General features: G+C 48.3%; 1 protein-coding gene across 8 annotated transcripts in view; it reads left to right on the top strand.

Annotated features, from left to right (window-relative positions):
- The window catches only part of LOC144933913 (diacylglycerol kinase zeta-like), a 236,031-nt gene that overhangs the window by 168,719 nt on the left and 40,359 nt on the right, over nt 1–26,953 (top strand). For 6 of the 8 annotated variants that reach the window (XM_078859216.1, XM_078859221.1, XM_078859215.1 and 3 more), the window contains 5 exons: nt 9,373–9,452; nt 11,205–11,246; nt 12,441–12,513; nt 21,857–21,897; nt 24,368–24,540. In XM_078859216.1, coding sequence (XP_078715342.1) covers nt 9,373–9,452; nt 11,205–11,246; nt 12,441–12,513; nt 21,857–21,897; nt 24,368–24,540 — 409 coding nt within the window. The remainder of the gene's footprint in view (nt 1–9,372; nt 9,453–11,204; nt 11,247–12,440; nt 12,514–21,856; nt 21,898–24,367; nt 24,541–26,953) is intronic. The other 2 variants (XM_078859217.1, XM_078859220.1) reach the window with 2 other exon arrangements.

The following is a 26,953-nucleotide window of genomic DNA, read 5'->3' as shown; positions in this document are numbered from 1 at the left end:
TTAATGGGCTTCTTGTTAGCGAAGTTCACGGTCAAGTTTCAAGTTGGCTTTTGTTTCACTCAAGAGAGACCTGGGACGAGTGTCATTAGCTGGATTGGCCTGGCAGGACACTGCAATGACAAAAGAAAAACCAACGAAAATAAAGATGGCAAAAAAAAGTAAAAAAGCAAGCAGAACAAAATCCATGACTAAAAACAAAAACATGCATCACACGAGGAATCGAACACAGTGCACATGCATGAATCAACGTTAAATCAAAGCTGAATTTTTCATTTCCTGCAGCGCAAATTGGCTCGGACTAATCACCTCCACATTTTATCATAGCACATTTGAAAAACTAGGCTACTGAAAGATTAAAACATTGATGTATATTGAGTATAGTACTAATATGTAAATATGCAAGAGAAGCTCAATGAATGCATCATGCATTGATATATATATGTGTATGTTGAACTTCTTTCGCACCGTTCGTAGCCAACCGTGCTAATCGGAGGTGCGGGGGAAGGACAACAATCTATGGGTCTCTGTGAGTCTATGGGTCTCTGTGTGAGTCTATGGGTCTCTGTGTGATTCTATGGGTCTCTGTGTGAGTCTATGGGTCTCTGTGTGAGTTTATGGGTCTCTGTGTGAGTCTATGGGTCTCTGTGTGAGTCTATGGGTCTCTGTGTGAGTCTTTCGGTTTCTGTGTGAGTCTATGGGTCTCTGTGTGAGTCTATGGGTCTCTGTGTGAGTCTATGGGTCTCTGTGTGAGTCTATGGGTTTCTGTGTGAGTCTATGGGTCTCTGTATGAGTCTATGGGTCTCTGTGTGAGTCTATGGGTCTCTGTGTGAGTCTATGGGTCTCTGTATGAGTCTATGGGTCTCTGTGTGAGTCTATGGGTCTCTGTGTGAGTCGTTGGGTCTCTGTGTGAGTCTATGGGTCTCTGTGTGAGTCTATGGGTCTCTGTGTGAGTCTATGGCTCTCTGTGTGAGTCTATGGGTCTCTGTGTGAGTCTTTGGGTCTCTGTGTGAGTCTATGGGTCTCTGTGTGAGTCTATGGGTCTTTGTGTGAGTCTATGGGTCTCTGTGTGAGTCTATGGGTTTCTGTGTGAGTCTATGGGTCTCTGTGTGAGTCTATGGGTCTCTGTGTGAGTCTATGGGACTCTGTGTGAGTCTATGGGTCTCTGTGTGAGTCTATGGGTCTCTGTGTGAGTCTATGGGTCTCTGTGTGAGTCTATGGGTCTCTGTGTGAGTCTATGGGTCTCTGTGTGAGTCTTTGGGCCTCTGTGTGAGTCTATGGGTCTCTGTGTGAGTCTATGGGTCTCTGTGTGAGTCTATGGGTCTCTGTGTGAGTCTATGGGTCTCTGTATGAGTCTATGGGTCTCTGTGTGAGTCTATGTATGGTATGTAGAACTTCTTTTGCACCGTTCGTAGCCAACCGTGCTAATCGGAGGTGCGGGGGAAGAACAAACAAGCTAAACTCTCGGCCATCCTCAGTCCACTGTTGGATGAAGGCCCTTTCACGCCAGTGCCACTTCCTGCGATCCTGTGATCTAATACTCCTCTGAGCTCATTTAATCGCTCCATCTCCCCAGTCCATGTCCTGTCCTACGCGTTCCATTCCATCATTGTCCTTGATCATCAGCCATCGACCCTCCTTGTGATGTGTTCTGCCAAAGCCCACTTACATTTCTTAACAGTTTGAATGATATCCTTAAACCTTCATGTGTTCTGTAATCCACGTGGTCCTTTGTATCTCAATGTGTAATTCCAAGCGTGCACCTTTCAACTTCGAATCCCCATTCTGTCATTGATTACCGTGCTTCTGAACCGTACGCCACAGTAGGTAGTATGGCATTGATGCATATACAGAGCTTAATTCGTCAAAGCACTATAAACCTAAACCCTTTTGGAATGAAAATGTTCACATTTTCTGCTGAAGATTTCTTTTCCCCAAATCATTCATGGTATGAATTGCTGGCTGTTGAGAGTTCTTTGCTTAGTATTTTCATTTTTTGAGAACCAAGTTGGTTGTGTCTTAGCCCTCTTCACATCACAGAAAATGCATTGATTTTGTTCAAAAAGCAATGGAAATATATGAATTACAATTAAGAACCTCACTAACGAAGGTTGAAAAGTTGAGCTTAAGATTTTTTTTACGAGGTTGCCAGTTCTTTTATCGTCAATCTTGCTCCCCCAGTTAATTTTCTCATCACGGTCTTACCACCCCATCCATCAAGCCCACCTATCTTTCTGAATACTGAAAACTGGAGAGAAAGAGTCCGTTATGGGCAGAAGACAAGCATGGACTTTTGGAACATGGTAACTTGACTTAGCAGGACAGATGGCCGGGGAACAAAATCCCAGTGCATCTGGGCAGCAGCAGAGAAGAAGTGACCTTTGAAAGGAGCGGAGCTTGACTGGGGCCTTGCATGGGGATGCCTGCAAGCGCAGCAAGGGGGCGCAGAACACGATGGAAGGGGAAGCGTACGGAGAGATGCGAGCCCTAAACAATTCCAGTGTTATAGTGCACGGCGTGTCTTCATCACCGGTTTATAAATACACTTCTTCTAAAGTTCCGATCAGCAAGGTGCACTTGGCATTGTCAAAATGTATTAAGTTGAGCTTTAATGCCCACCTCCTTTAGCAAATGGCTGTGCAATACTTAATTATAGTGCCCTTGTTACAGTTTGTTTCACGGCGTTTCATTGTTTGAGTGGGCGGGCGGGCGGGCGGGCAGGCGCGGACAATTCTGCCACTTATTATAAATTTCCTGTCAACTGGGACTACAATATAAATACCGGCTTTGTCTAACCCAACGGTATCTCATTTGAACAATTCCCACCAAATAATGGGTTAACTGCTCACCTTAAACTTGCCCATTCATAAGCCAGGGCAGTGCTAGTGAATTAATTTTTGTTATTATTTATTCTCCGCGTTTTAACGTTGCATTGGGCAATCAACCGCCGGGCCATGTTCGTGGATAGAGAAACCGATATCAAACATGTTCACCAGCTGCCCGACTGGAGATAAGTACTGTTCACGAACAAAAAAACAACAGGACAAATTGCCGCCTCATGCAGTCCTTAGCAGACAGTCCGTTACCATTAATAAAACAAATAATTGGTTTGTTTCAACATTTAATTCCCTCAGCAGGTGCGACAAACCGGGGGTTACCCGAATCGATTGCTCGTCGCCAACTCCAGCCACAGAGAGGTCGCTTTGCTGGTAATCTTGGCCGGCAAAGGCAGAGCCCTCCATTTTGTGCCGCTAATCCATTTCCTTGCGTGTTGTTAAAATAAAACAAAAATCCTCCGCTTTCCCAAGCCTCTTTTACCCCCCCCACGTCACATCTCTCTCGGTCAAAAAAAACGGGAGGGGGGGGGGGGTTGGTAGGATTTTATTTGTGCGTTTAAAACACACCACTTGGAATTGGGATTTCCGTGGATCGTCGACATGGGGATCGGGGGGTTTGAGGGTGTTAGCAAAATGAGCAAATTTTGGGTTGAGCTGCCTTGAAAGTTTATTTGTGGTGGGGGGGGGGGGAGAATTCAGTGCTGTGGCCGACTCGCTTGGCTATCAATGTGGAAAATTGCCTTGCAGGTGAATTGGCGGGCTTGCACAAGTGCACAACTTTTGCTCGGAAGTGCAAGCGGGCATCTGAATCTAGTTTATACACTTTCCGCCTGAAGGCGCCCGCATGCTTCGTTAGCCTCAAGGTGTGGTTGTTTGACTTTACTTCACCACGCTGGTCAGAGGAGGGTTGGTGGAGGGCCGAGAGGGGTGCCGAGGACTGATTGTTAATACCATTCGCCGCTGACGTTATCTGTGGCTGGGAATCGAACCTAAGTTCACCGGGTTCATGCTGCGGTGTGTGCTAACCGCTGCGCCGCCGCTCCAGTAGAACGATCGTCGCGCAACGCACACTCCCGGAGCCTCCGAAGAGCACCGTCGACTACGTACTGTGCGAAAGAATTTCAACGTGCGTACATAAAGTACGGGATACAAAGTGAGCTCTAACTGCTGTGCGCACAAGACATGCAGGCAGGTTACGCTTCGATTAACGAGTTTTAACCGGCCCTTGGCGACCACCGGCGGATTTTCTGTAAAACGGTAATGGAGGCGCTAGAATTGAATGCGTTTTTTTTGTTTTATAGGCCAGTTCTCCCCAGCATAGTGCCCTCTGATTTATATTTCGTTTCTTGGCTTTTGTTCAAATGTTAGAGTGTACTTTTGTGTGTGTGGTGAGCGGTAGTGCAGCGGTCAGCGTGCCGCGCTACGAACCCAGCCACCCGAGTTCGATTCCCGCTAATGGCCAACACCGGTGACGATTTAACACGTAGGCTTTCGCGACCGGTATATTTAATCGAGCTTTTTTGGGTTAGATCGCGTACATATGTACCAGTGACGATGATCCGAAACGGGCCTTGGGCCTCCCCTAGCTCGACTCAGCCTCAAATGAGTACCTGGTGCAGTGTGTAAACATAAGCACTGGGGAAACAAAGGCGGCAAGGCATGGTGTTGGCAAGTCATGGTGTTGGCCACTCACGCCCTCGTGTGCTGTGCCAGCTTTCATGGGTGCTTGCTATCAGCACGTGCCCCAACAGTCTGTTAAGACTATATGGAGGATCTTTGTGTAGTGTAGTGTTTAGCTCGTTGCTCCTGGACCTTACCTATGTTGATGTACATGTGTACCTGGGGAGGCTATGATAGGGAATCTTTGTTTTTGTGAGCTCACTCCACTGTGAACTCGGCGACGACAGCTAACACCAGCGACACAATTTGATCCGGTCCTGGGCCTCCCCTACATATGCATAGCCTTGAATACGAGTACCTGATGTGGTGTTTAAATATTTGCACTGGGGAGACAAAGGTGGCCAGGCATGGTGCTGGCCACACATGCGCCGGGCCGCTCTGCCCTTAATAGGTGCTCGCCAACAGTGAGCCTCCAAACATACTTTCACGTGGCAAGCAGTGGCGTAGCGGTTAGTGAACTGTCTTGATTGCAGTGACACAAGTCCATAATGTGGCCATGCTTATGACGGGACAATCGGCATCCGCAGCCCGTACCTCGTGGGGATCTGCTCGGCCTAAAATGAGCGCCGGACGCGGTGCATTATACATCACCATCATCGTCAGCAGAGCCAGGATTGATGGCCCTCTGGCCTCATGCGACACAAAAGCCACAATAGCACAAGTGCTCGCTAACAGCTGGTTTCCCCGGTAGCCTTTCGAGGCAGACGAGTGAATCATTCTCTGTTGTTCGCCTGCTCCCAGACAAAGTTATGAGGCTTCGCACGGTGGCGGCGGCAATAATAATAATAACACTTGAAGGTCACGCATTCTTGAGGTTGTGTCTCCTAACAAGTGGCTTCATGACAGAGTGCGGTCGCGAAGCGCCGGGCACTCCCACTGAGTGCCTTGGAATGCTGTGCACATCAATGTGTGTGCATCTTTCAATTCAGCTCGACGCTTCTAACCTCAGTGCGTGCTGCTGCTCAGGCATTTTTGAGGGCAGCTGTTTTAATGCCGCTCACAATGCTGTGATGATTAACGTATTAAGTGATCGTTTACAGGTCTTTGTCAGTCTACTGCTAGATGAAAGCCTTGCCACGCCATGTCGACTGTCAGGGTTTGTTGGAGCATACTTGTTCGTTTGAGCGTACCGGTTGGTGAAGGAGTTGGGCCCAGAGCCCATTCAGCTGTCGCTTGCCACTGATCTTAGCCTTGACCGGGAATCAGACTTAGGTCGCCAGCATGATACCCCAGCACTTTTCTTAACAACTGCGCCACGGCTCCACAATGCCATATCAGAGGTCAACTGATGGGAGACTGTTGCAATTAATACGAATATTGTTGACCTTTTGGGCTGTTCTCGACAGCACTCTTGTCAATCCACTCCTGAGGTCCTCCCTGCGGAATGTATTTGACCATTCGTCACCCTGCTGGTTAGTGCATGCTGGTGAAGGCATTGGCATCGGAGCATAGAAGCACAATACAACAATAGCTTTTACTGCTGTCTTGCCTGTTGTGCGTGGTGGTCACCCATCCGAAAAAACTGTCCAGGTACAAACCTGCTGAGCTTCATCGATCTGATGACATCAGGCCCATTCTTGGTGATATGACTGCTGCCATAGCGCAGCGGCCAGCGCGCACCGATCCAGAGGTCGCCGGTTTGACCTCCTGGCGTGGCGGTTGAAACAATGGGCGCAAGTTTTTAAAATTCCCGATCTTCCTCCGCCTGTTGCCCACTCAGCAGAATAAATGATTACACCGACAGATTATTCTCGATTAGCAGGTTTTGTCGTGTAGTTGGGGTTAAGTGTGGTTACTCGCACCTCTTCCAAGATGTGTGGACAATGTTGAGGAGTCGGCCAAATGATAATAATGACATTTAAAATGCGCCAGATTTTGCAGACAAGCCAACAGCTCGAAGGCGCGGAGCCAAGCTCAGGGCTGCTCGAAAGCCTGGCCAAACAGATAGAGGCCTTTAGATGTTTCTTAAAAGTCGGAGTGTATTTGATTTTGCGGATGTGCAAAGGGATAGAGAGTTCCACACCGAGGGGGTGACAGCAGAGGACTGATATGAGGCTGCAACAGTGTGAGAAAATACCTGCTTGGGGCTCTCGAAAGCTCTCCTCTAGTGGAGGGGCTTCCACCAGCAGTGGCACAAGAAAGCAATTGCAGGACTGCATCTTCACTTCTGGCACCACGTAAAAAAAATCTGAATCATAAAAATATGTATTTATATCTTCTTGGTTTATTCGGTAAAGTCACGTAGAAGGGAAATAATAAAATAATACATATAAAACAATAAAATCATTGTATTATGTTTTATTTTTATTATTATAATAAAATATTATTATAAGAAAATAATAAAAACAAAACATAATCAAATTATTTTATTATGTTTTATTGTTATTATTTAATTATTTCCCTTCTACGTGACTTTACCGAAAGAACCAAGAAGATGAATCCCTGCAGTCACGAAAGCTTTAAATCGAAATTTATGTATTTATACTGGATGAATCCGACGATCTATAAAGCTATTTTTTTCCCACAGATGGTCCAGTACAGCCCAGGTGAGAGCTTTGGAGGATTCTCTTCCTTTATTTCGGCCGCAGAGCGTGATATGAAAGCACCATAATTTCCCTTTCTCTGGGAACTTTAATTTGAGAGATGTATTACAACTGGGGCAATTACGTTGCAAGTGCTTGGAATAAATATGAAGAGTTTACAAAATTAATTAAAAGTTTTCCCCGCTTAGAAGTTATCCAGTTTTTTTTTGTTGCCGGATCGCTCTCCCGGGGGAGATGGTTACATCCCGTTGTCACGGATTAATGCCGCCACTTTGCAGTAAATTCCGCAAACATTAATGGGCTCTCTTTCATTTACGTTATTTTGAATGCCAAGATAACATCGCGTGCAGTGTTTGTGAGCCGAAGAATTGTAGATCAGTGTGGACTGTGAGCTCTCGCTCTCTCTTGCATTGGTTTGATTGATTTTCAATTTTATATTGGGTATAGCATCACAGTGTGACTGGTGTGTCTGTTCAGGTCACACATCGATGTGCGTTAGGATCTGAGTTCTCGTGCATTCGCAGTCCCGCACATTTTCTGTTGACATATCCAAGTTTATCAAACACCGCTTTGTAAACATGCTATGCCCACGCACGCAAACTCCGTCACATTTTTTACGAGCCGTGGAGGAATTTTGCAGAAACATTTTAAAATACAAGTTATTAAATGGTAATCTCTACAAAGTGCCTATGTCACCACGAGGAGCCCCGTATAGCATTGTGAGAGTTGGTGTAAGTGCAAGCACTTTCAAGACAAGACTTGAGTCGATTTGTATGTTGCTGAAAAATGTTGTACAATGATGAATCTGCTTACATTAGTGTTGGAAGGATAGATCATCACTTACGTTTTGGATTTATAAAGCGTCTACGAGGGAGACCTCATCTCAAGATGCGCTGTGAAAAATAGAGCCCCTCTGCATTGCACTGGGTTTCTAGTTCGCATTAAATAAAAATTTTTATTTGGTCGTTTGTTTCTCAATCCGTTTGTCCTGGTGAGGGTCACAGTAACTTCCCTAGCCATATGCGTTTTAAGACACTGCTGCAGAATCACGTCAGCCCACGATCGCTATGAATGCTCGAACCAAGTTTCGTTATATCTGAGGGTGTATACACGGTTTATTTACTTGCACCTGTGACAAGAATCAGGATCAGAATCATTATTTATACTGGAGGAATCCGATGAGCTATGAAGCTCTTTTTCGCAGATGTCCAGTAGGGGCACAGGTAAGAACATTACAACAACAAACAATATAAAAAACACGATAGGAGTGCTAAGTATGGGAAAGGTGAGAAAATCATAAAAAAAATACAAATACAACTAAACTATTTTTTTTTTACCAGGTAAAGACCACTGAGCCATTAGTTTATTTTTCAGAAGCGACCTCGCCACCAACGATAGCTCAATGAAGTGGCACATCATGTGGACATTTATAGCAGCACTGTTGTTGATTGGTTTTTAAACACTTTATGTAATGTGTTTCCTGCTTGCAGTAAGTTTTGGCATGTTTCACATATGAATAAGTTGTTTTTTGCTCTTGTTGGTTTGCACGTTCTATAAATGTTTTAAATTTGTTTAATACCAGGTAAGGCCCACTGAGCTATGTAGTTCTATTTCAGAAGCGACCTGGCCACAAATGATAGCTCAACAAAGTGACTTATCACCACGTGGGAATGCACAGCAGCCAAATACTCTAAACGCACGTTGATTTTAAATGCGGAGGCGAAAACCGGAGGACCCGGAGAAAAATCCACGCGACCACGGGGAGAAACATACAAACTCAAAATATGCAGGTGTCACGGTCAGGATCGAACCGACGACTTCCTGAGTTAACATCTCATAGCCACTACGGCCAATGGTCTTGGGGCTGTGGCTGTTGTTCTAAAAGAGCCGCTTGGCTCGACGGGCCCTACCGGCTGAAATAGAGCCCGAGTCTCTGTGTAGCGGTTAGAGGCGTGTCCACATTGTAACTGTGATTATTGGACAGTTTTCGTGACATGTAGCTTATTTCCAATAAACAAAATAATAATGTTTGCTGCATCCAAAATGATTTCACTCAAAAGAACGTGAACCAAATTAAAATGTTTTTTTTTATGTTATTGAGTAGTATAAACATTTTTTGGCAGGACATTTGAATGCTTATAAACATCCGATGAAACTCCAATTTTTAGAAAAGAAAAAGAATCAGTTGGAAACTTGGTTACAGTTAACGAAAATAACTGCCTTGCGGTAAGTGTGGTGACATTTGCGGTTGTTGTTCCTTGGCTCAATTCGCTTTCAACTTCTCTCCCCCGCTGCCCTTCACGTGTCCCCTCCAGCCGTGCCCTTGGGGGTCATTGTGGTGCCTGGCGATTGCGACCTCATGGTGTGTCGGACACACATTGACCGCCTTCAAGAGGTGAGCGCCGTGCGTGCGTGTGTTCTTGCACAACCTGCATTTGTAAGTCCGTGCGTGAACTGGAAACAATCGGGCTCGTTTTTTTTTTGCCTTAAATCCTTGCGAAGCCTTACGTTGTCAGCGCGAATCTCCGCGGCACTTCCCGCGCAGGTTCTCACGGCGATGCCGAACAGCTCTCCGTCGCGCCGCCGCGTGTCGATCGGCGCGACGTCCGACGTTTCACGTTCTCAAGAAGCTGGCAGCGCGCGGAGCGAAACGTCGGACGTCGCGCCGAACAACAACCACGCGGCACGTTGAGGCAGCGCTCCAACCCCGCCGATCGCGCGGAGTCGCTGCCGCGCCGATTACACACGCGTCTCGGCGGTTGCGCCCGCCCGGGGACTCGGCGATCGACGGCGGCAGCTCGTCTGCGTTTGTTTCCGCCACTCGCGGGCGAGCGATGATCCAGCAGCCCCCTTGCCCTGCTGCGCTGTCACAGGGTCCAGCTGCGGGCGGTCAGAGCGGCGGCGGTGGCGGAGTGCGCACGCGTTCGCGAGCACATGACGTTCTTCAAAACGCGGGCGGGGGAAAAAAAACGCACGAGACATTCAACGCGCTCGCGGCGCGCATGCGTACGTGATTTCGTCGCGGGCTGCATTATTAGGTGGTCTGCATTCACCCGGGGTTTTTTTTTTTTGCGTAGCATCAGGAGACCCCGCGGTGTTCCCACACAAAAAGAACGTAAGAGGAGGGGATTGTGGGGGATGGTATGCGGGGGGGGGGGGGCGCAAAAAAAAGTAATCGTTGGCGATAGTTCTGATGCCACGGGGGGGCGGCCGCCATCAGCGGAGCTAAAGCAGCGCAGCGGGAGAGAATGAGAAATGGAAGGGCTGGCGTGAATTCTGAGCGCGCGCGCGTGCAAGGAAACGCAATCCTCCCTGCAGTTACGTCAGACTGGTCGGCTGCCCTTTTTACCCTGGACTCATTTGTCTAAACATATAACCCTCATGCTCTTAGCCACAGACCGTTTCCCATAACCCGGTGACTTTCATAGCTTGTCCTCTGGTTGCTAGGGGAGAGTTTTTTTTTTAACCACATGGGTTCTTTATGAGTACGAAATCCTCTTAAACATAGAGAAAATTTGAAGAAAATCCACGATTGATTTAATTGCATTTTCCGGAGGAAAAAAAAGGGGGGGGGGGCGGCATCCATGTTCAAACCCACGCAAGCAGCCCCCGCCCCCCCCCACCCCCCCTGTCACCCCCGCCCCCCTTGCAACCCCTCCCCAAGCCCCCCCTGCCCCCCCGCCCCCCCCCTGCCACCCCATTCCCCGCCCCTCCTGCCCCCCACCCAACTCCAAAATGCAAAATTCTGCTACAACACTCGTGTTGCAGAGATGTGGTCTCACATGCACAGGGCACAGCGTGCGTTTGCCGAGTGGAAACTAGGCAGGGGTAACGATTTGTGCGGGGGGCAGGAGGGGGGAGCACCGGTCCTCACTATTAAAACGCTGCGACGCTGCGACGGGGTTTGTCCTGGCATTGATAAGAAACAGTCGGGGGTCCGAATGGAAATTATGAGCATCAATAAAAAGTTCTCGCTCTTCTTTTCCAACACAGCTCTCTCTGCGCATGTCCGAGCCAGGGTGAGTGCATCTGCTGGCCGGTGTTTAACTCCACGGGAGGGAAGCTGGCAGGAGGTGGAGGGGGGGGGAAAGGAAGGACCGGCGTTAGCTTCACTCTCTGGCTGCGTCGCCTTTGTTTCTCCTTGCAGGACTTTCCCTTTATCCCTCCCAGCTTCCAGCGAAGGTTCCAGGTCTGTCCCCCCCACCCGCCCTGCATCCCTCTGCATCCCAATCCTGTGCCATGCCCCCGTGTTTGGCATGCACGTTCACATGTGGGGCATGCGGTTGCGTGTGTTTCTTCGTCGGAAGCGGAAGCGTAGTGGTCAGCGCGCTGCGCTACGAACACTCGGCGACCCGAGTTCGATTCCTGCTCATGGCCAACACCAGTGATGATTATCTGAACTGGTCACGGGCCTCCCCTTGATCGACTCAGCCTCAAATGAGTACCTGGAGCGGTGTGTAAACATCACGACGAGGGAGACAAAGGCCGCCGGGCATGGTGCTGGCCACCCACACCCCTCGTGTGCCATGCGGGCCTTCTTAGGTGCTTGCTAACAGTACTTGCCCCAACAGTTTGTTGAGGCTATACGGGGGAGCTTTGGCTTTGTTCGTCCTCAATCTTTCCTCTTGATTTTGTCGACGTCGTCTCGCGTATGTGATTGCTGAGCTGCTCCGCTCATGTGATTTTGCATGCGTCGGGAGTTACTGGATTTTACACCAAATACACAGCACGTTGCTTACGTGGGCCCAGTTCAAACGACGCACCTGACATCGTGGACTATGCATGGCTTCCTGGTTGTTTGTACGACGAGGCTGTGATTGTGCTGCGCCACCGCTGAAATGAATATCGCGATTGCAATGAAATAGGGGAAGCTCTGACTCGTAGGCCACAAAATCTTCTCATTTTACGAATGGGACGATAACCTCCATCCCCAACGCGTACCACTCGCCTGCCCCCCTCTCTCCCCGTGCATCTCATACGAATCGATTTCATTTAATTAGCAAAGTTTGTGATATTCTTGGGTCTTTCGGTAAAGTCACGTAGATAGGTTCAAAGAAAAATAAAAATACGTTTTTTGATCGCAACACAAGAGTTCGTCATCAGGAAGATCGAAACGTAGTAGTTTTTTTTGTTATTTTTTGTTATTTTCTTGGAACCTATCTACATGACTTTACCGAAAAACCCAAGAATATGAATTCCTGCAGTCACGAAAGCTTTAAGTCGAAGGTTTGTGATTTTTCCACGATGGTGTGGGGCGGCGGGTGAGTACCTTGCTTGGAGGATCACTGGCATCGAGGTGTGACCGTGAACTGGTGGGTGCTGTGTGCATGTTCGACACGTGCGCGCCACATATTGAGACCCGCCGTCTCTCTCGTCTGTGCAGCAGGAGGGCGATGGCACCAATCCTCGGGTGCTGTCTTCCCAGCGTCTCTCGCCCAAGTGGTGTTTCCTCGACTGTGAGTAACATCGCCCGATCCGGCGACCAACGCATCCGTGCGGCGAAATCCATCGTTGTCCTCTACTTCTACGCTTCCCCTGCCCCCTTGTTATGCTCCCGACGCCTTCACCAAATCCGCGCCGACCGGCGTGGTGAAGTACGGTCAGATAGCCCTCGTCGCCCAGGTCAGGCGTGGGGAGGCCCTAATCTGGCAGTGGATTGACAAAAGGGCTGTACATTTGCAAGTATAGATATCGATTGTTGGAGTATGAGGAATTACAACCAATTGCAGTTATGTTTTTGCATGGTCCTGTTGTGTTGTTGTGTAACATAATGTGTTGTGTTACATGTTTACATGTGAAACACTGGAATGAGTTTGTTTATTTTGAAATGAAAGTGTTTTTAACAAAGACTGTTTGGTATACTACTGTTGTTGGCAAGTTCCTCCCTCTACACTATGGGCTGTCAATGCTACTACTAACGTATTAATAATTGTACTTGCTTTGTGATTATAATTTGTTTGTTAGAAGTTGGTATAGATTCATGTTCATCTTTACGTATTTCAAATGGTAGCGCGGTGGCTCAGTGGTTTAACTCAGCCAAGTTCGATTCCCACCCACGGCTAGCATCAGTGGCAAATTATATCCCCACCTCGTCAACCCGCACTCACCCGTGCGGTCAAGTATGGTCAAACAATCCCCTATAACCGACGTGGTGTGGTGAGTTTCACATCCACAAAGGCTCAAAACTATTACGATGATTTAAAATTGCTACAAAATCACCGATAGAGCCTCGGTCCAAACATGAATTCAGTTCGGCGTCACAGTGGACTTTATACAAACATCAGTATCACAGTCACTAATATATGAGCCAAGAATGTCTGTGTGTAACGCGCGTGACCTCACTCCACGTCGATCAGCCCCCCTCATTAATAATCATGAACAGGTGGGGTCCTCCACCCCCCCCCCCCGTCATTAAAAATCATGAACGGGTGACGTCACTCCGCATGAAGAAGGTGGAGCGGAAACGAAAATTTGTTTACGCAAATTAACTTTCATTTTGACCTTTAATTATGGAAATTAAAGCGAATAAAGAAATCGAAGCAGCAGCTAATATAACGGGCCAAACAAGGCTGTGTGTGTGTGTCCCGCACGTGACGTCACTCCACATGAGCCCCCCCCCCCCGTCATTAATAATCATGAGCGGGTGACGTCACTCCACATAGAGCACCACCCTCAATAATCATGAGCGGGTGACGTGAGGCACCCCCCTCATTCATAATAATTAGCGGGTGACGTCACTCCACATTGGGCACCCCCCCCTAATTAATGATCATGAGCTGATGACGTCACTCATGTGGACCCCGCCCCATCCCTCATTAATAATCATGATCGGTAATAAATAGAAAGTTAATAAAAAATTAAAATAATTAAAATAGCCAGCACACTCACCCAGCTTAACAACCATTGCTACAGTCTACATTATAGACTGCCAGTACACTCACTCAGATTAAGAACCAGGCTACAGTCTACATGAGTGGTTTTTGTTTTTTATTATTTTTTATTATTATAGTTCTAAAATTAAGATATTATTTTACATTTTTATTCACTTTATTTCTATTTTTATATCTACGTGACTTTACCGAATATTAATTCCTGCAGTCACGAAAGTTTTAAGGCAAAATGTAATCATGAGCGGGTCATTATTTTCAATTTAATATTTCAGATTAACTGCAATACACCTCCTTGGACGGGGCTATAGCCTAGTCTCAAATATATGTCTTAATGCTTCATTAGATTTCCTTCCGTGTGTGTATACATCTCCCATCCCCATGCCCCCACTCCCCGTGAAATGATTCATTTAAAATTCTCCGGTCAAAACTTCCGGCTTGGCCGTGGGGCACATCAATTGCGTGACCTTGCTGAGACGAGGGACAGGCAGGTGAAGACCCCTGGAGTCTCCCGGGGGTTTTCCGACTTCAAGCGGGAGCCGGACGCCCACGTTGTGCTCGTTTGCTCCAAGCCCCCTGGAGGACCCGGTGGCCTCATTATCAGAGATTAATTGACCGGCGGATCGACGCGGATGTCGTATCGATCGGACTTGTCGATGCCAAACCTCATGTTTCCCCCCACCCCCCTCCCCAAAGATGGAAATGTTCAAACAAGGGAAATAATTAACGGCCTGCTTACACGCGCCGTGCGATTTCCAACGCCGCTACAGCCGTGACTTGGGGGAGAGAAAAACACCCCGACACGAAACAACGCAGCCTCTTAACGTTACGACCACTTTACGTGATTTTTTTTATCTTCCAGAGTAAACAGATCGCGATTAAAGACGCCTCGTTATGAAAATAGCTGCGAGCTACGCGTGAGAATTGGGCTCGTTAGGCGGCTGTGCTTCAGAGCTCTTGTGCCTCGCGGCATTTGCCTCGTTAGGCGAGGGGCCGGCTCTGCAAGATGCTTTTCGCGGCTGGGGGCCAAGGCGTCAGCTTCTTGGGGACGTCTGCGTACGGGGTCGCCGCTCAGCGAGGACGCGAAAAGTCCGACGCAAAGCTTCGCCTTCCGCGGGGTTGCTGCCCTGGCGCGTCGTGGTTCGCACGGCTCGTATTAGATTCGCCTGCGTCGCAGTTGCAACGATGGACAAAGCCCTCTTACCATCCGCCCTGCTGCCCGCTCTGCCCACCCGGCCGGTTTCTATGGGGGGCGCCAGAGTCAGGCGATCGGGCACGGTGGCGTAAAGTTTGGGCTCTCTCCCACCTCGTCAATAAAGATGTCAGGCCAGTGTGAACCCAGCAGGCCAAAGACCCTCCAGAAGGCTCCTATAGAGCTCCCTCAAGCAGAGGCACTTCTGCCAACCGTCATATAAGCAAGTGATTGGACGGCTGCACCTTTGCCACCTCGATCGCCTCTCCTCGTGCGAATGTTGCTACTGCGCTGATATTTCGTGCTGCACTGCAAGCACCTCCTCTTCTCTTCCCTCGCAGTCTGACGAGCGTGCCATGGCAGGATGCCCCTCCGCGATCTCTCACTCGACTCTAGGGCCGCGCCTCCTTCGCCGTTCCCCATGCAACTCGACGGACTGAGCACAACGACGCGAGCTCGTTAGCATGATCAGCACGTGCAGCGTGGCCCACTCGCAAAAGCATCTCATTAACAATTATCCACCCACGTCCGCTCTGCTTTGTCAAGCCTTTCTAAGCTGTTGCTGCCGCCGCCGCCGCTCCATCAGCGATTCTCGCCTCAACGATTCACGTCAGACCCCGTTTCTGAATGGCGTGGTCCAAGATGTCCTGTCCGCTTTGGCGCATGTTTGCGAGGCCGCAAGGAATTATTGAAGCAATCCTGGGTTAGTTACTGGCCCTGTCGAGAGCAGTCGTTTGGGTTTCTGCACCTGCCTGCCAGTCTGCCTGCAAGTCTGCCTTGTCCGTGCAAGCTTTTCTGTCAGAAGCGCGAGATAGGCTTTCCACGCAGCTTTAGAGTCTGACTTTTGACAAAACGGCAAATCTACAATCGAAACATCATACAGTGCTCTTTATAGAACAGGACTTAATCCGGCCCTCTCCTGCCAAAACATTGCTGTGGAGCGATAAAAAAAAACAAAGAAAATAACAAAACGCACATGCGCGCGAGCGAGCAATAAGAAATGCGTGTGTATATATTTTGCTCAGAGTGAACATTGAGAAACCACGTTGTTGGGTTCCAAACCACCCACAGATTTCTAATTTTCACCAATAACTCGTATTGTTTATCTAAGTTCTATGTCAACATAAAAAAAAAACTAATCTAGCCCATTTGGTCCACGGCTGGATGAAGGCTACTCCTTGTGCCGGCCTTGGGGGTTGTTCAACGATACTTCACCGCACTGGGTTGGCGAATTGGGACGGAGGTCCCGGGAACGGTTTAATTGTCGCTCGCCACTGGAGCGGCGGCGCGTTGGATTGCAAAGCCACGTGATGGATCTGGCCACCTGCGTTTTACTCTGGGCAATGGCCACCATCAGTGACGAGTGATACCTTTGTTTATACTGGACTGGAAGCATCTGATGAGCTTATGATGCTCTTTTTTCACAGATATCTGAACCGTTCCTGGCCTCTGCCTTCACCATCCATCCCGTAACTTATGTGAGACTAGGAGACCTTCATCCAACAGTGGATTCGCAAATGGCCGTCAATGTTTGTATCGTTAAATTTATACGTGTATAATATGTGTGCGTTCAAAACACCACATCGTCATCAGCCATGATCCATCCACTGTTGGATGAATGCTTTCCTGATTTGTTTGTGGTCTTGCAATTCAACAATCCATCTAGCACCTGCACTTTTGCTGATTCCGTAGCTCCATCCCAGCGGTGAACATCCTTTTTGGTCTACATTCCCTCCTTTGCCCGGCACTCGGGCACCGTTTTTGTTTCCCACACGCGTGTTTAAATACATTTATTCTTACACACCATCACGTTTTTACTACTTTATGTTTCCAAACATCCCCCCCAAGAGTTACCGCGTGAGGGCTGATGTGTCAGGAATGAAATTGAAGCATCTCAATCGATGAGCGGAGAGACAGTGCAAAACCAAGCATCAGTTCCCACCGATTGATGCTGTCGCCAATTACAGGTGTGCGATTCCAGTTGTCTGCAAGAAAAATAAAAAAAAAACGTCTAGACCGTATGCTAATTACGTTCACAGGGAGACGGTGGAGAGATTCTCTCTGCCGAGGAGCCCCGTGCGTTTCGCGTCCGCGATTTCCATTTTCGTGCCGTGCATAAATGTCCCGCGTGCGTCGCTCTCGCCCCGGGTCATCACGAGCGCGCGTGACTGACGTGCGGTGCACGCGTGCAGGCATTCGCAGACCTCCGCGGCTTAATAACGAGCAGTGACTGTCGCCCCTTGTCAAGCACGAGCGTCGTCAGGATCGCTTTAATAGCTCCATTACGTGTAAGACGAGCCATAATATCTGCGGAATAATGGGTCTCTTTCAGCCTATTCTGCACACGGACATCAAAACCCGCCCCGTCCCACCCGCTCTCCCCCACAGTCAAGATATGCCGATTGACAGCGTGCCAGTGTGGGCTTTAACAAATGCGGTTAAAATAAACGCTATGTATATGTTCAAAGACGTACGGCCAAATTGCCCAGAATGCAACCCAATCTTGTTAAAATCTCGTAAAGCTATGCAAGGTTGAGGTCGGATAGTGTTGGGATGGGTGAACAATGCGCGAGCTTGCCGGGTGTTGTAGGCCAGGGTCTGGGATGTTGTGGCCAGGAGGTGGCGATGTTGCATGCCACTCCCTTTCTTCTGGGTACTACAGATTCCTTGCCAACATGAAGCCAAACACGCAAAAAAAATGGGATCGGGCAAATATCCCAATGTAGTAAGACTCTGTTGAAAAAGAGTCCTTCAGACTCTTGGTAAATAATTGTCACCATTATTATAGTCCATGATTGTAGGCCCTGTAGGCGATTTGGACCTGTTTTAAGGCTTGCAATTCATCGAAACGAAATTATATCACGTGAGTATCCATGGGTAAGTGAGTGGCGTTATTATTGAGGCTGAAATTAGGAACTCCCTTGGAAAGAAGAGACGCTCCATTTGCCATGGCGTGACGTCGCTGGGCTTTATGTGTTTTTATCAGTTGTATTTCGTACACGGAGCACGTAACGTTTTTACATATGGCGGCTTTTTAAAGAACATAACGGCACTGGTTTTACCTCAAAGTCAAAGCAAATTCTTCGAAGAGGAATGTGTGTTTTATAAAATTGCGGCATTACGCGTGACATTTGAAAAGAAGGGCAGCTTTTTGTCCACGTGCGTGCTTGCCTGCGTGCGTGAGTGCGTGAGTGAGAAGGGTTGGAGAGTTGTTGTGCGGTGTTTGAGAAAGTTTGTGCTACTCTCGTAGAATGGTAGGCTTTTAATGCAGGAAAAAGAAAACTACTACCCATCAACGAAGACCTCGACAGTGAACTTCGCCGCAGTCTCAAGTCCCGATCCCCCTTTCTGGGATTGCACTGCTGCTGTCACCATCCCAGAATCTCAGCCAGATCCGAAAGAGCACTACTAGCGAACAGCATGGAACGACCTTGGACGTCCAGAATAAACCCTTCATTCGAGACCCAAACGTCATCGCAAGCCGTGCCTCTGACATTCCTCGATGCTGGCAGAAACATCAATGGCATCAGAAGACCAACAGGCCGATGCGAACATATCCTTGATGAACGGAACGTTAAAGACGAGTCACAGTGGTGTGACTTTGGTCATGCAACCCAAACTATTGACTCTATCATAAACCACTGTGGTCTGCACTACGTCGACGTAGGGACAGAAACACGAAACAAACTCTATCTCATATTCTTGGTTCTTTCGGTAAAGTCACGTACAAGGGAAATAATAAAATAATAAAAATATGAAACAATAAAACATTTTCTGGATTTTTTATTGTTTTACCGAAAGAACCAAGAATATGAATCCCTGCAGTCACGAAACTTGGTTATCAGAGCTCGACATTGGCAATTTAGCTCCCAAACACATTGCTGCCATAACATGTGAGAATAGAATTGGATGCGGGAAATAATACGACAGCGCAGTATGGCTTCTTTTTTTGCGTGCTTCTTTTTGGCGCTGAGCAAAAACATCGGCGACGGCCCTATTCCCCACAGTGCCACTACACGCGTAGTGCCATTGGGCTGCGAGGCATTAAGTGCGTACAGTAATTCTGGCTTCTTGCTTCCTTTTATGGGCTGACCCTGAGGCTGTTAGAGACGGCAGAACTGTTTTGTAGCAGATGCCCCGGCACTGGCAGAGTGGACATAAATTATTGACTGCCTCTCAATTCAAAAACAGCTGTTCCTGCGGGCGGTGAGCGAGGCTGCGAAGTTTGACATATGGCTCCGTCGGAGGCGTCACGGAGACACAAATTGTTTCCCGAGTTGGGGATAAGCGTTGTGGCGGTAGAGACGCGCAGGATAATTCCGCACTAAGGGCGCCGAAGTGGTGAGATGTTAACCACCTCGCTCGATATGCAGGAGGTCGTGGGTTCGATCCCGGCCCTGACGATACCTTATATTTGGAGTTTGCATGTTCTCTCTCCCGTGGTCGCGTGGATTTTTCTCCGGGTCCTCCGGTTTTTCCTTCCACAATTAGAATCAACATGTGTTTGGAGTATTTGCCTGCTATACATTTCCACGTGATAAGCCACTTCGTTTGAGCTATGATTTGTGGCCAGGTCGCTTCTGAGAAAGAGATATACAGCTCAGTGGGCCATACCTGGTAAAATTTAAAATAGTTTAGTTTAATAGTGAGTCCGCAGCAAACGTTATTTCCATCGTTTACTTATAAGATTGGGTGCAGATGGGGACATTCTTAACTCCGCGCACTGTCCCGTTTCTTTTTTTAACCAAGTTTTAATTATTTCCATCTTCACCACTGTTTAGAATTTTTCGTTTTGTTTTAAGCAGCGACGAGTGGGTGAATTGTTTCAGGGATGGGAGCAGTGCTTCCTGAGCACACACGCGTGTGCTATTGCGACGTGGAGCTAGGGGTTTTTTTCCCCCCGGGATTGTCCCTTTTTTTGAGGTAGCCATTTTCTCACGGAGAAATGTATTTAATTCTTCCCGCGACACCGAACTTCCCGATTTTTTTTTTGCCAGCAACAGAGCAAACGAGAGGAATGCATTGTTCATGTGGCTCTCCCCTAATTCTGGTTAAGTCAGATACGCTTCTGCTGTTTCCCCCATGATACGTCCCGGTGTTGTTATTTTTTTGTTTCTACCACAGAGGTAGCAACCGGATCTCGTTCACCAGAGTCGGTTTGCCATTCTCTCCACGCGCGATGCCCACCGCATTTTGGCGATGCGGGGGCAGCCCGCGCGTCGGCCAGATAAATGGGGAATTCCCACGGTGATTTATGATCTTGACCCCAGCGCCCGTCGCTTTTGTCCCCGAGGAATTGTAAACTCCCGGTAGTGATCCAAAAAAGCTCTGAAAAATGGAACGGCACTCCCCGGCTTTCACGAATCGCACGCCCCTCTCACTTGATACCACTGCGTAGGTTGTTCTTGGGGTTCTCCTGTACACATCTCTGGTGTGTTTTATTATGATTATGACGTATGTTTTACCGGGAAAGCTTTGCGGAGTCTCAAGACTCTTGTTCAGGAGGGTCCTGTCCAGTTTTTGCAATATGGGCTGATGCTGCTGCTGTGTGTGGTTCCAATTGAGTAATTTCCAGGTAATTTATGGAGCATTCGGACATTTAGGCCACTAACCAGTTGCATTGCACGGGTGTTTTTTTTGTTTAGCTATGGGACGAAATCGTAGAATCTGGAGGAGATGCATGCAGAACAGGGGGAGCGCATACAAACTCCACACAGGAGGAGGTGGTGGCACTCTTGGCCTATGTGAGGAGTTGGTGCTTTTGCCGCCTATGTATGGTCATTCCCTAGATTTTCTCCTGCCAGGAGCTCAAGCGTTCCCCCTTCGCTCCTTCTGGTCCCCATGTTGTTGACTTCCGTTCCCGTGGACGTGTGTGGTTTTGTGTCTCTGCAGTGTTCTCGTCCATTTGTGTATGTTCTGTAATCTATTCTTGCGATGGCAATACGTCCAGGAGCTAAATGCCAATGTCGAGGTCTGCTAGCCATGAGAGTGCTTGAGGATGAGTATCCATCGTATTGAGATGCAATTTTCACGAATGACGCTCTATAAAATAAATAAAAAATATTACCACATCCTTGAGTCAGTGGTGGAATTGTTCACATGCCAATGACAGGCACTAGAATTGCCATAGGAAAACCACTGTTGGCTTCCCCACAAAGTGGTGTAACCGTTTTATCATCCCTGGAGGGATGATTGGCTGTGTCGATCCACAACCCTCGATCTGATTTCGCAATCTTCTGACCGCAAGCCGCTCACTCTGCTACTGAGCCACCCATCAGGATACGTGTATGTTTACCGTATTAATGTTTTTGTATGATTCACGTACATTATAAATCCTGTATTTTGTCTAATGCTCTTTGTTCTGCCACAAGTGTGCGTTCGCCTGCGCACACAGTGACACTCTGTACACACTGACACACGAGTGCTTTCGACAATAGCGCCCTCTGTGTTTGTGCCCCACAATGGAGGGGAAAAAAACCCCCATTGAGTCAAACTTTAAGGGTAAAAATATTTGCTCGTAAATATCCCCTTTATTTTAAGGTGATTTAAATCTTTGCAAACAAGGTTGTGGATAAGGCCAGACATTCGGGGTGATACCGCTGTTTTTTTTTCGGTTAATCAAATTTCAGGGGACATTTGCTACTGCGGCTCGAATTGAGAGAAACGTGCCCAAGTGCCTCGCCTGACTGAAGTGTGTTACTTTTGTCGTTTATTTTACAGCCACATCTGCCGAGCGTTTTTTCAGGATAGACAGAGCACAGGTACGTACCTTTCCTTTGCCCCACGGCTTGCCGGGCCATGCTGCTGTCATTTATTTTCCCTGTTCGCAAACCCGCCGTTTTCTGGCGTCTGGCATCTTGTTGCGGCTGCGCAGGCCGGACGGGGTGAAATGCAATTAAAAATGTCCATCGCTGGGCCCCCGCCGCACGTGACCGTGAAGATCGTTTAAGCTGCATAAGAATCCCCAATGCGGCAACGGCGGCGGCAGAGGCAGTAAATGTATTGCACTAAAACTTGTAATTGAATTGTAAATCATGCAGTTGGCTAATGCACTTGCACGGAGGAGAATTGAGTTTACCCCATTAAGGAAGGACAGAAGGATCAATATTAACGCAGTTTAAAGCCCCATGGATTGCTTATTTGACTCATAATAGAGAGGAGTCTTAACAATTAATGTCTCGGTAATCCTACATTTGTATAGTTGACCTGTAGGTTTGAAACTCCTCGCATGATCGCGTGTTTAAGGGGCCTCGTAATGAAGGGCATTTACTCCAGGGTGGCATGCGGACCCATTCTTAGACCAAGTGTGGTCGCTTTTTAATTTTCGCCTCTAAAAGATGTTTTAGAAATCGGGTCATTTGGAAGACAAAGATCTGCATTCATTATTCTGTTGCGAGAAGAGCCGAGGAAGGCCCAACCACTCTGAAGAAAAGCTTTTTTGTGAATTCTATGCTGCCTTGTTTTTCCTAAATTCACTGGGTGAATAGAAGGACCTCACTGATCGGTGACCTTAGCTGGCCAGCCTCCTGCCTGTTTCAAATAGCGGTTGCTAGACGACGCGGAGGGCAGCAGCGGAGAATGCAAGGCAGCTTCCTCGCGGACTGTGGGCCCCTCAGCAAGGCAGCTTTCATCGCAAGAATGAGCTTCTCTTTAACGACCGCAATGATCTAATGCTTCAGTAACGCTCTTTGACTGTATGGATCTCCCGCGGCATCAATCTGGGGGAAGGGGGCACATTAACAAAACAAACGTGCGGCTTTGCGTCTAAACACTCTGTGGTCGCGTTTTTAGAAATTCTGATTGCAATATTTACAAATTGTGGGCTTTGATCAGCTACGCTGACGGAACAGTGGCGTTCATATTAAAAATAAAATACCGTTTCGTAAACAGGCCATCTGTTGTGATAATGTGGTACAATGATGTGCTGATTTGGTTTTTGTTTTCCTTCATTTTACTCTTGATAGCCATTTGCCGGCACAATCTGTATGCAGCGAGCACAATTAGCGCTACGCTAACTTTTCCACCATGGAGGGTTTTTTTTTTTGTCCACGCGTTGGGTGCTTTACACTGGCACACCGCGATCTGGCCGTTACCCCGGGGCACTATTGGAATGCCCCCCCCCCCCCCCCGTAATGGGACTTTTAAAATTCGGAATTTTTCAGACGGTAAAGGCAAGTGCAGAGGTCACCAAAGTGATATTTTGCCGCTTCTATGATGATATCCCACTGAATGCTTTGTGGGTTTTTTTCTTTACTACGCAGATCAAATAGACGTATTCACATTTGATGTATGCTTAATAGGTTGCGGCTTGTACCAAATTTAGCACGTGGAGGTGTTTTTTTCGCCGGTCCTTGGTGGCGCTTCTCTCTGCGTACTCAGCATCGTGCCCGGGCACACGTTTCGCAAATGTGGACATCCCGATATTCTGTTGAAATTACCTCTCGTATTCGAGGCGACTGCGAAGGCTCAGAAAAACATAATCTGCGTGTTGGAGCACCGAGCCACCGCTTCTGAGGTTCCAAGTTCGATTCCAGGCGTGCCACACGGTTTAGCCTGGTTCTCGTGTAAGCCACGAGTTGTCGTTGTTAGCACGGTTGCAAAGAAAAATGTAACTATTAAAATGTTTGTTTGTCACTTAATTTGGCGGGTGCAAGGTCTGAGGACTAAACACATTGCTTTGATTGCTATGCCAGTTAACTCTTTGCTACTGGTGCGGATAATAAGCTCGTGAATGCAATTGCGAAAGTGTATTCAGTAGCATTAATATTCCGCCCTTCCGATTCGATATTCCGCACCTCCGATTGGCACGGTTGGCTACGTATGGTGCGAAAGAAGTTCAACATACATACAACGTACATACAGGTGTTCTTGGCTACTGCGGGGCTACACTGTGGGCATCAGAGTGTTCAGTTGCTGAAAAATCCATTGTAAGAGTGCATTATGCTGCCATGTCTTTGCTTCTGGCCTTCACCAACCCTCACCGATCAGTGTGTAGTATGGTCAAATAACCCTCACGACCCACACCGTGTGAGAAGGCCCTCATCTACAAGTGGAGTGACAAAAGGGCTGTACGTGACACGGTATCGACAGCGATGTTGGCATAAACTTGGGGAGGGGAATTTATAAGAAAAAAAAAGAAAATCCCTTGAAGACGCTCAGCCGTTTGCGACGTCATGCGATTTTTCCCTCTTGAACTGGGCCAACTCGACCGTCGCGCTGTGGGCCTTGCAGGAGCACCTCCACCTGGTGGTGGACACCTCTGTGGACGAGCTCTTTGTGCTCGACCCGGAGCCGGTGGCATGTGGCGGCCTCGCAGGGGAGGGGACGGCCGGCGGAGGCGGCGGCGGCGGCGTGACGGGGGCCGGGCCGGGCATGCCGGACCTCGTGGAGCCCACGACCGGAGGGTGAGTTGAGTCGCGCAAGCCAAAAAAAACAACAACCCTTGTCCATTCCCGCCCGAGCCGCTCGCCCCGCTCGCTTTATCTTTATCGCGCCTGCCGTTTGCAGCGAGGTAAGCATGAAAAAACCTTGAGAACCGTACGCTCGTAAGTGCAGGTTCTGCGGTACCAGGGCTTAATGTCTGAGCTGGCGGGGGCTTGAACAAAGCGGGTGTTCATTCCCCCCCCACAAGCCCCCCCCCCTAAGCCGTCTCACCTGACTGCACACAAATTCCATTCCCCTGGGAGGCAACTGAGAGCTCTCAAATGCTCAGCCATCTAGCGAGCATCAAAGCTTATCCCAACAGAGATATATAAATAAATAAGAACCTCACCAAAAACACAGCTGACACACGAGGAATTATTGGGCGTAAACGTTTTAAGCTTTTGCAAAAGAAAAAAAGAAATAAAATAAAGTAAAAATTGCGGTTTTTACTTGTCACATTGAGAATGCGACGTCTTTGGCAGCCGCCCACGAAAATTTTTTGTCGCGCCGGATCGTGGACTGCAATTAATTTGAATCTCACTTTCGCCAAACTCATACTGGCCTTCACGTTCGAGGTATGGTCAAGCAGACCTTGTGACTTGCATGGCCTGGGGAAGTCTTAATACAGAAGTGGATCCACATTGACAAAGAGCCGTACGTTATTTATGTGTTTTTTTTACTGTACATACTGCACGCTTTGGTGTGTAGCGACAGCACCGTGGTTTCATGAACTGCGCTATGAACCCGGTGACCTGAGTTGAATACCAGGGCACGGCTAACATCAGTAGCAACTATGATATCTAAACTGGTTATAGGCCCCCACCATTTCACGAACCCTCAATGACCAGCGTGGTGAAGTGCAGTCACACGGTGTGGGGAAGCCTCAACGGTGGGTTGTGCAAGAACTGTAGAATATCATGATCAAAATGAGGCCTGCACTGCAAACAACCTTCGCGTGTTTTTTGTTGTTGTTGATGCTGCAGACAAAATAATTTTCCTCAAAAAATACAAACTGTTGGCCAAGCAAACTCTATGTGTTCTCTGCTGGGCTTGCCATTGAGTTGCCTTTATGTCCCGTGAAAATGTCCACGTTTACTGCTAACGTTCAGGTAGAGGCATCAGACCTAATGCCCCTCGGGAACCCGTTATCCCCGTGACTTCGTTACGTGCCCCGGCCACATTAGTGAGGCCTATCACTTTAAAATGGGCCACAAGACGATATTTACTCGTCACTGCAAGAATCTTAGCCCCCCCCGCCCACTGAATCGTCTACGAGTGGAGGAATATTTTCGACCCGGCAACAACTGTGTTTCAAAAGTTTTCCTTTCAGAAGTCACTACAGGGTGTGTGTGTGCCTTCATGTGATTCGCACTCACGGCCAACACTCAGTGACGATTATTTTAACTGGTCCTGGGCTTCCCCTAGGTCGACTCGGCCTCAAATTAGCACCTAGTGCAGTGTGTACACATCACTACTTGGGAGACAAAGGCGGCCGGGCATGGTGTTGGCTACCCACCCCCTCGTGTGCCATGCCGGCCTTCATAGGTGCTCGCTAACAGCACTTGCCCCAACAGTCTGTTCCAGGCTTGTACGGGAGATCTCCGTCTTTGTTTCTGCGTTAATGTGTGTGGCTGCCCGCCAAAGGCATTTGAAAGCCCTGTTGGGCCATCGGTAAATTAGAAGGTTCCCCACCCCTGCTCTAAAAGTGGAGTTTCCTCGGCCACCCTTTCCGCGTGGCCGCTTTTCATCGCCGCCGCTATGGAGCGGCACAACGGAGCGCTTAGTCGTTTTCTTTCCCCCGTCGCCTCGTGCGCGCACGCTCACAGAACGTGCGCGCGTACCCAATTGGCAAGTTTGCTTGTGTTTTTCCTTCGTCAAACTTGTTCGCGGTCTTGAAAAACATAATATCCACCCGTGGTCATTTTCACGCCCTTTGGATGCGTGTTCGTTAGTATTCCGTGCCAGTAAGCCTGTGGTACGTTCATGCACTCAAGTGAGACTGCCTATTCCATCACCCGCCCACCCGCAACCCCCCCTTAAGAATTGGCTGAGAGTTAGTCAAGGCAATTTGGCTTAAGAGTCCAGAGAGCAATCTGGAGAGACATTAATGCGTCTCTGGCTTTCATGTCCTAGTAAAAATTGTCTGAGCTAAAATTGAAAATCTTGAATGGCTCATCATTCTCGTAATCATCAGCCATGGTCAATCCACTGCTGGTTGAAGGCTGCCCTGAGATGCCGCCACCTCTTACGATCCTGCCCTGTAATATTCCACGGAAGCTCCCGCACGCGAACGGATTCCATCACTCCGTCTCCCCGGTGGACGTTCTCGCGGGCAGGTTTCCATTCCAACTCGCGACACAGCCTGCCTAAAGCCCACGTGATTTTGTTTTGTTA

Source organism: Lampetra fluviatilis, chromosome 8 (genome assembly GCF_964198595.1).
Source record: "Lampetra fluviatilis chromosome 8, kcLamFluv1.1, whole genome shotgun sequence".
In the NCBI taxonomy this organism is placed as follows: domain Eukaryota; kingdom Metazoa; phylum Chordata; class Hyperoartia; order Petromyzontiformes; family Petromyzontidae; genus Lampetra; species Lampetra fluviatilis.
Note: the sequence above shows the minus strand (reverse complement) of the source record. Positions and strands in the feature narration are given on the sequence as shown.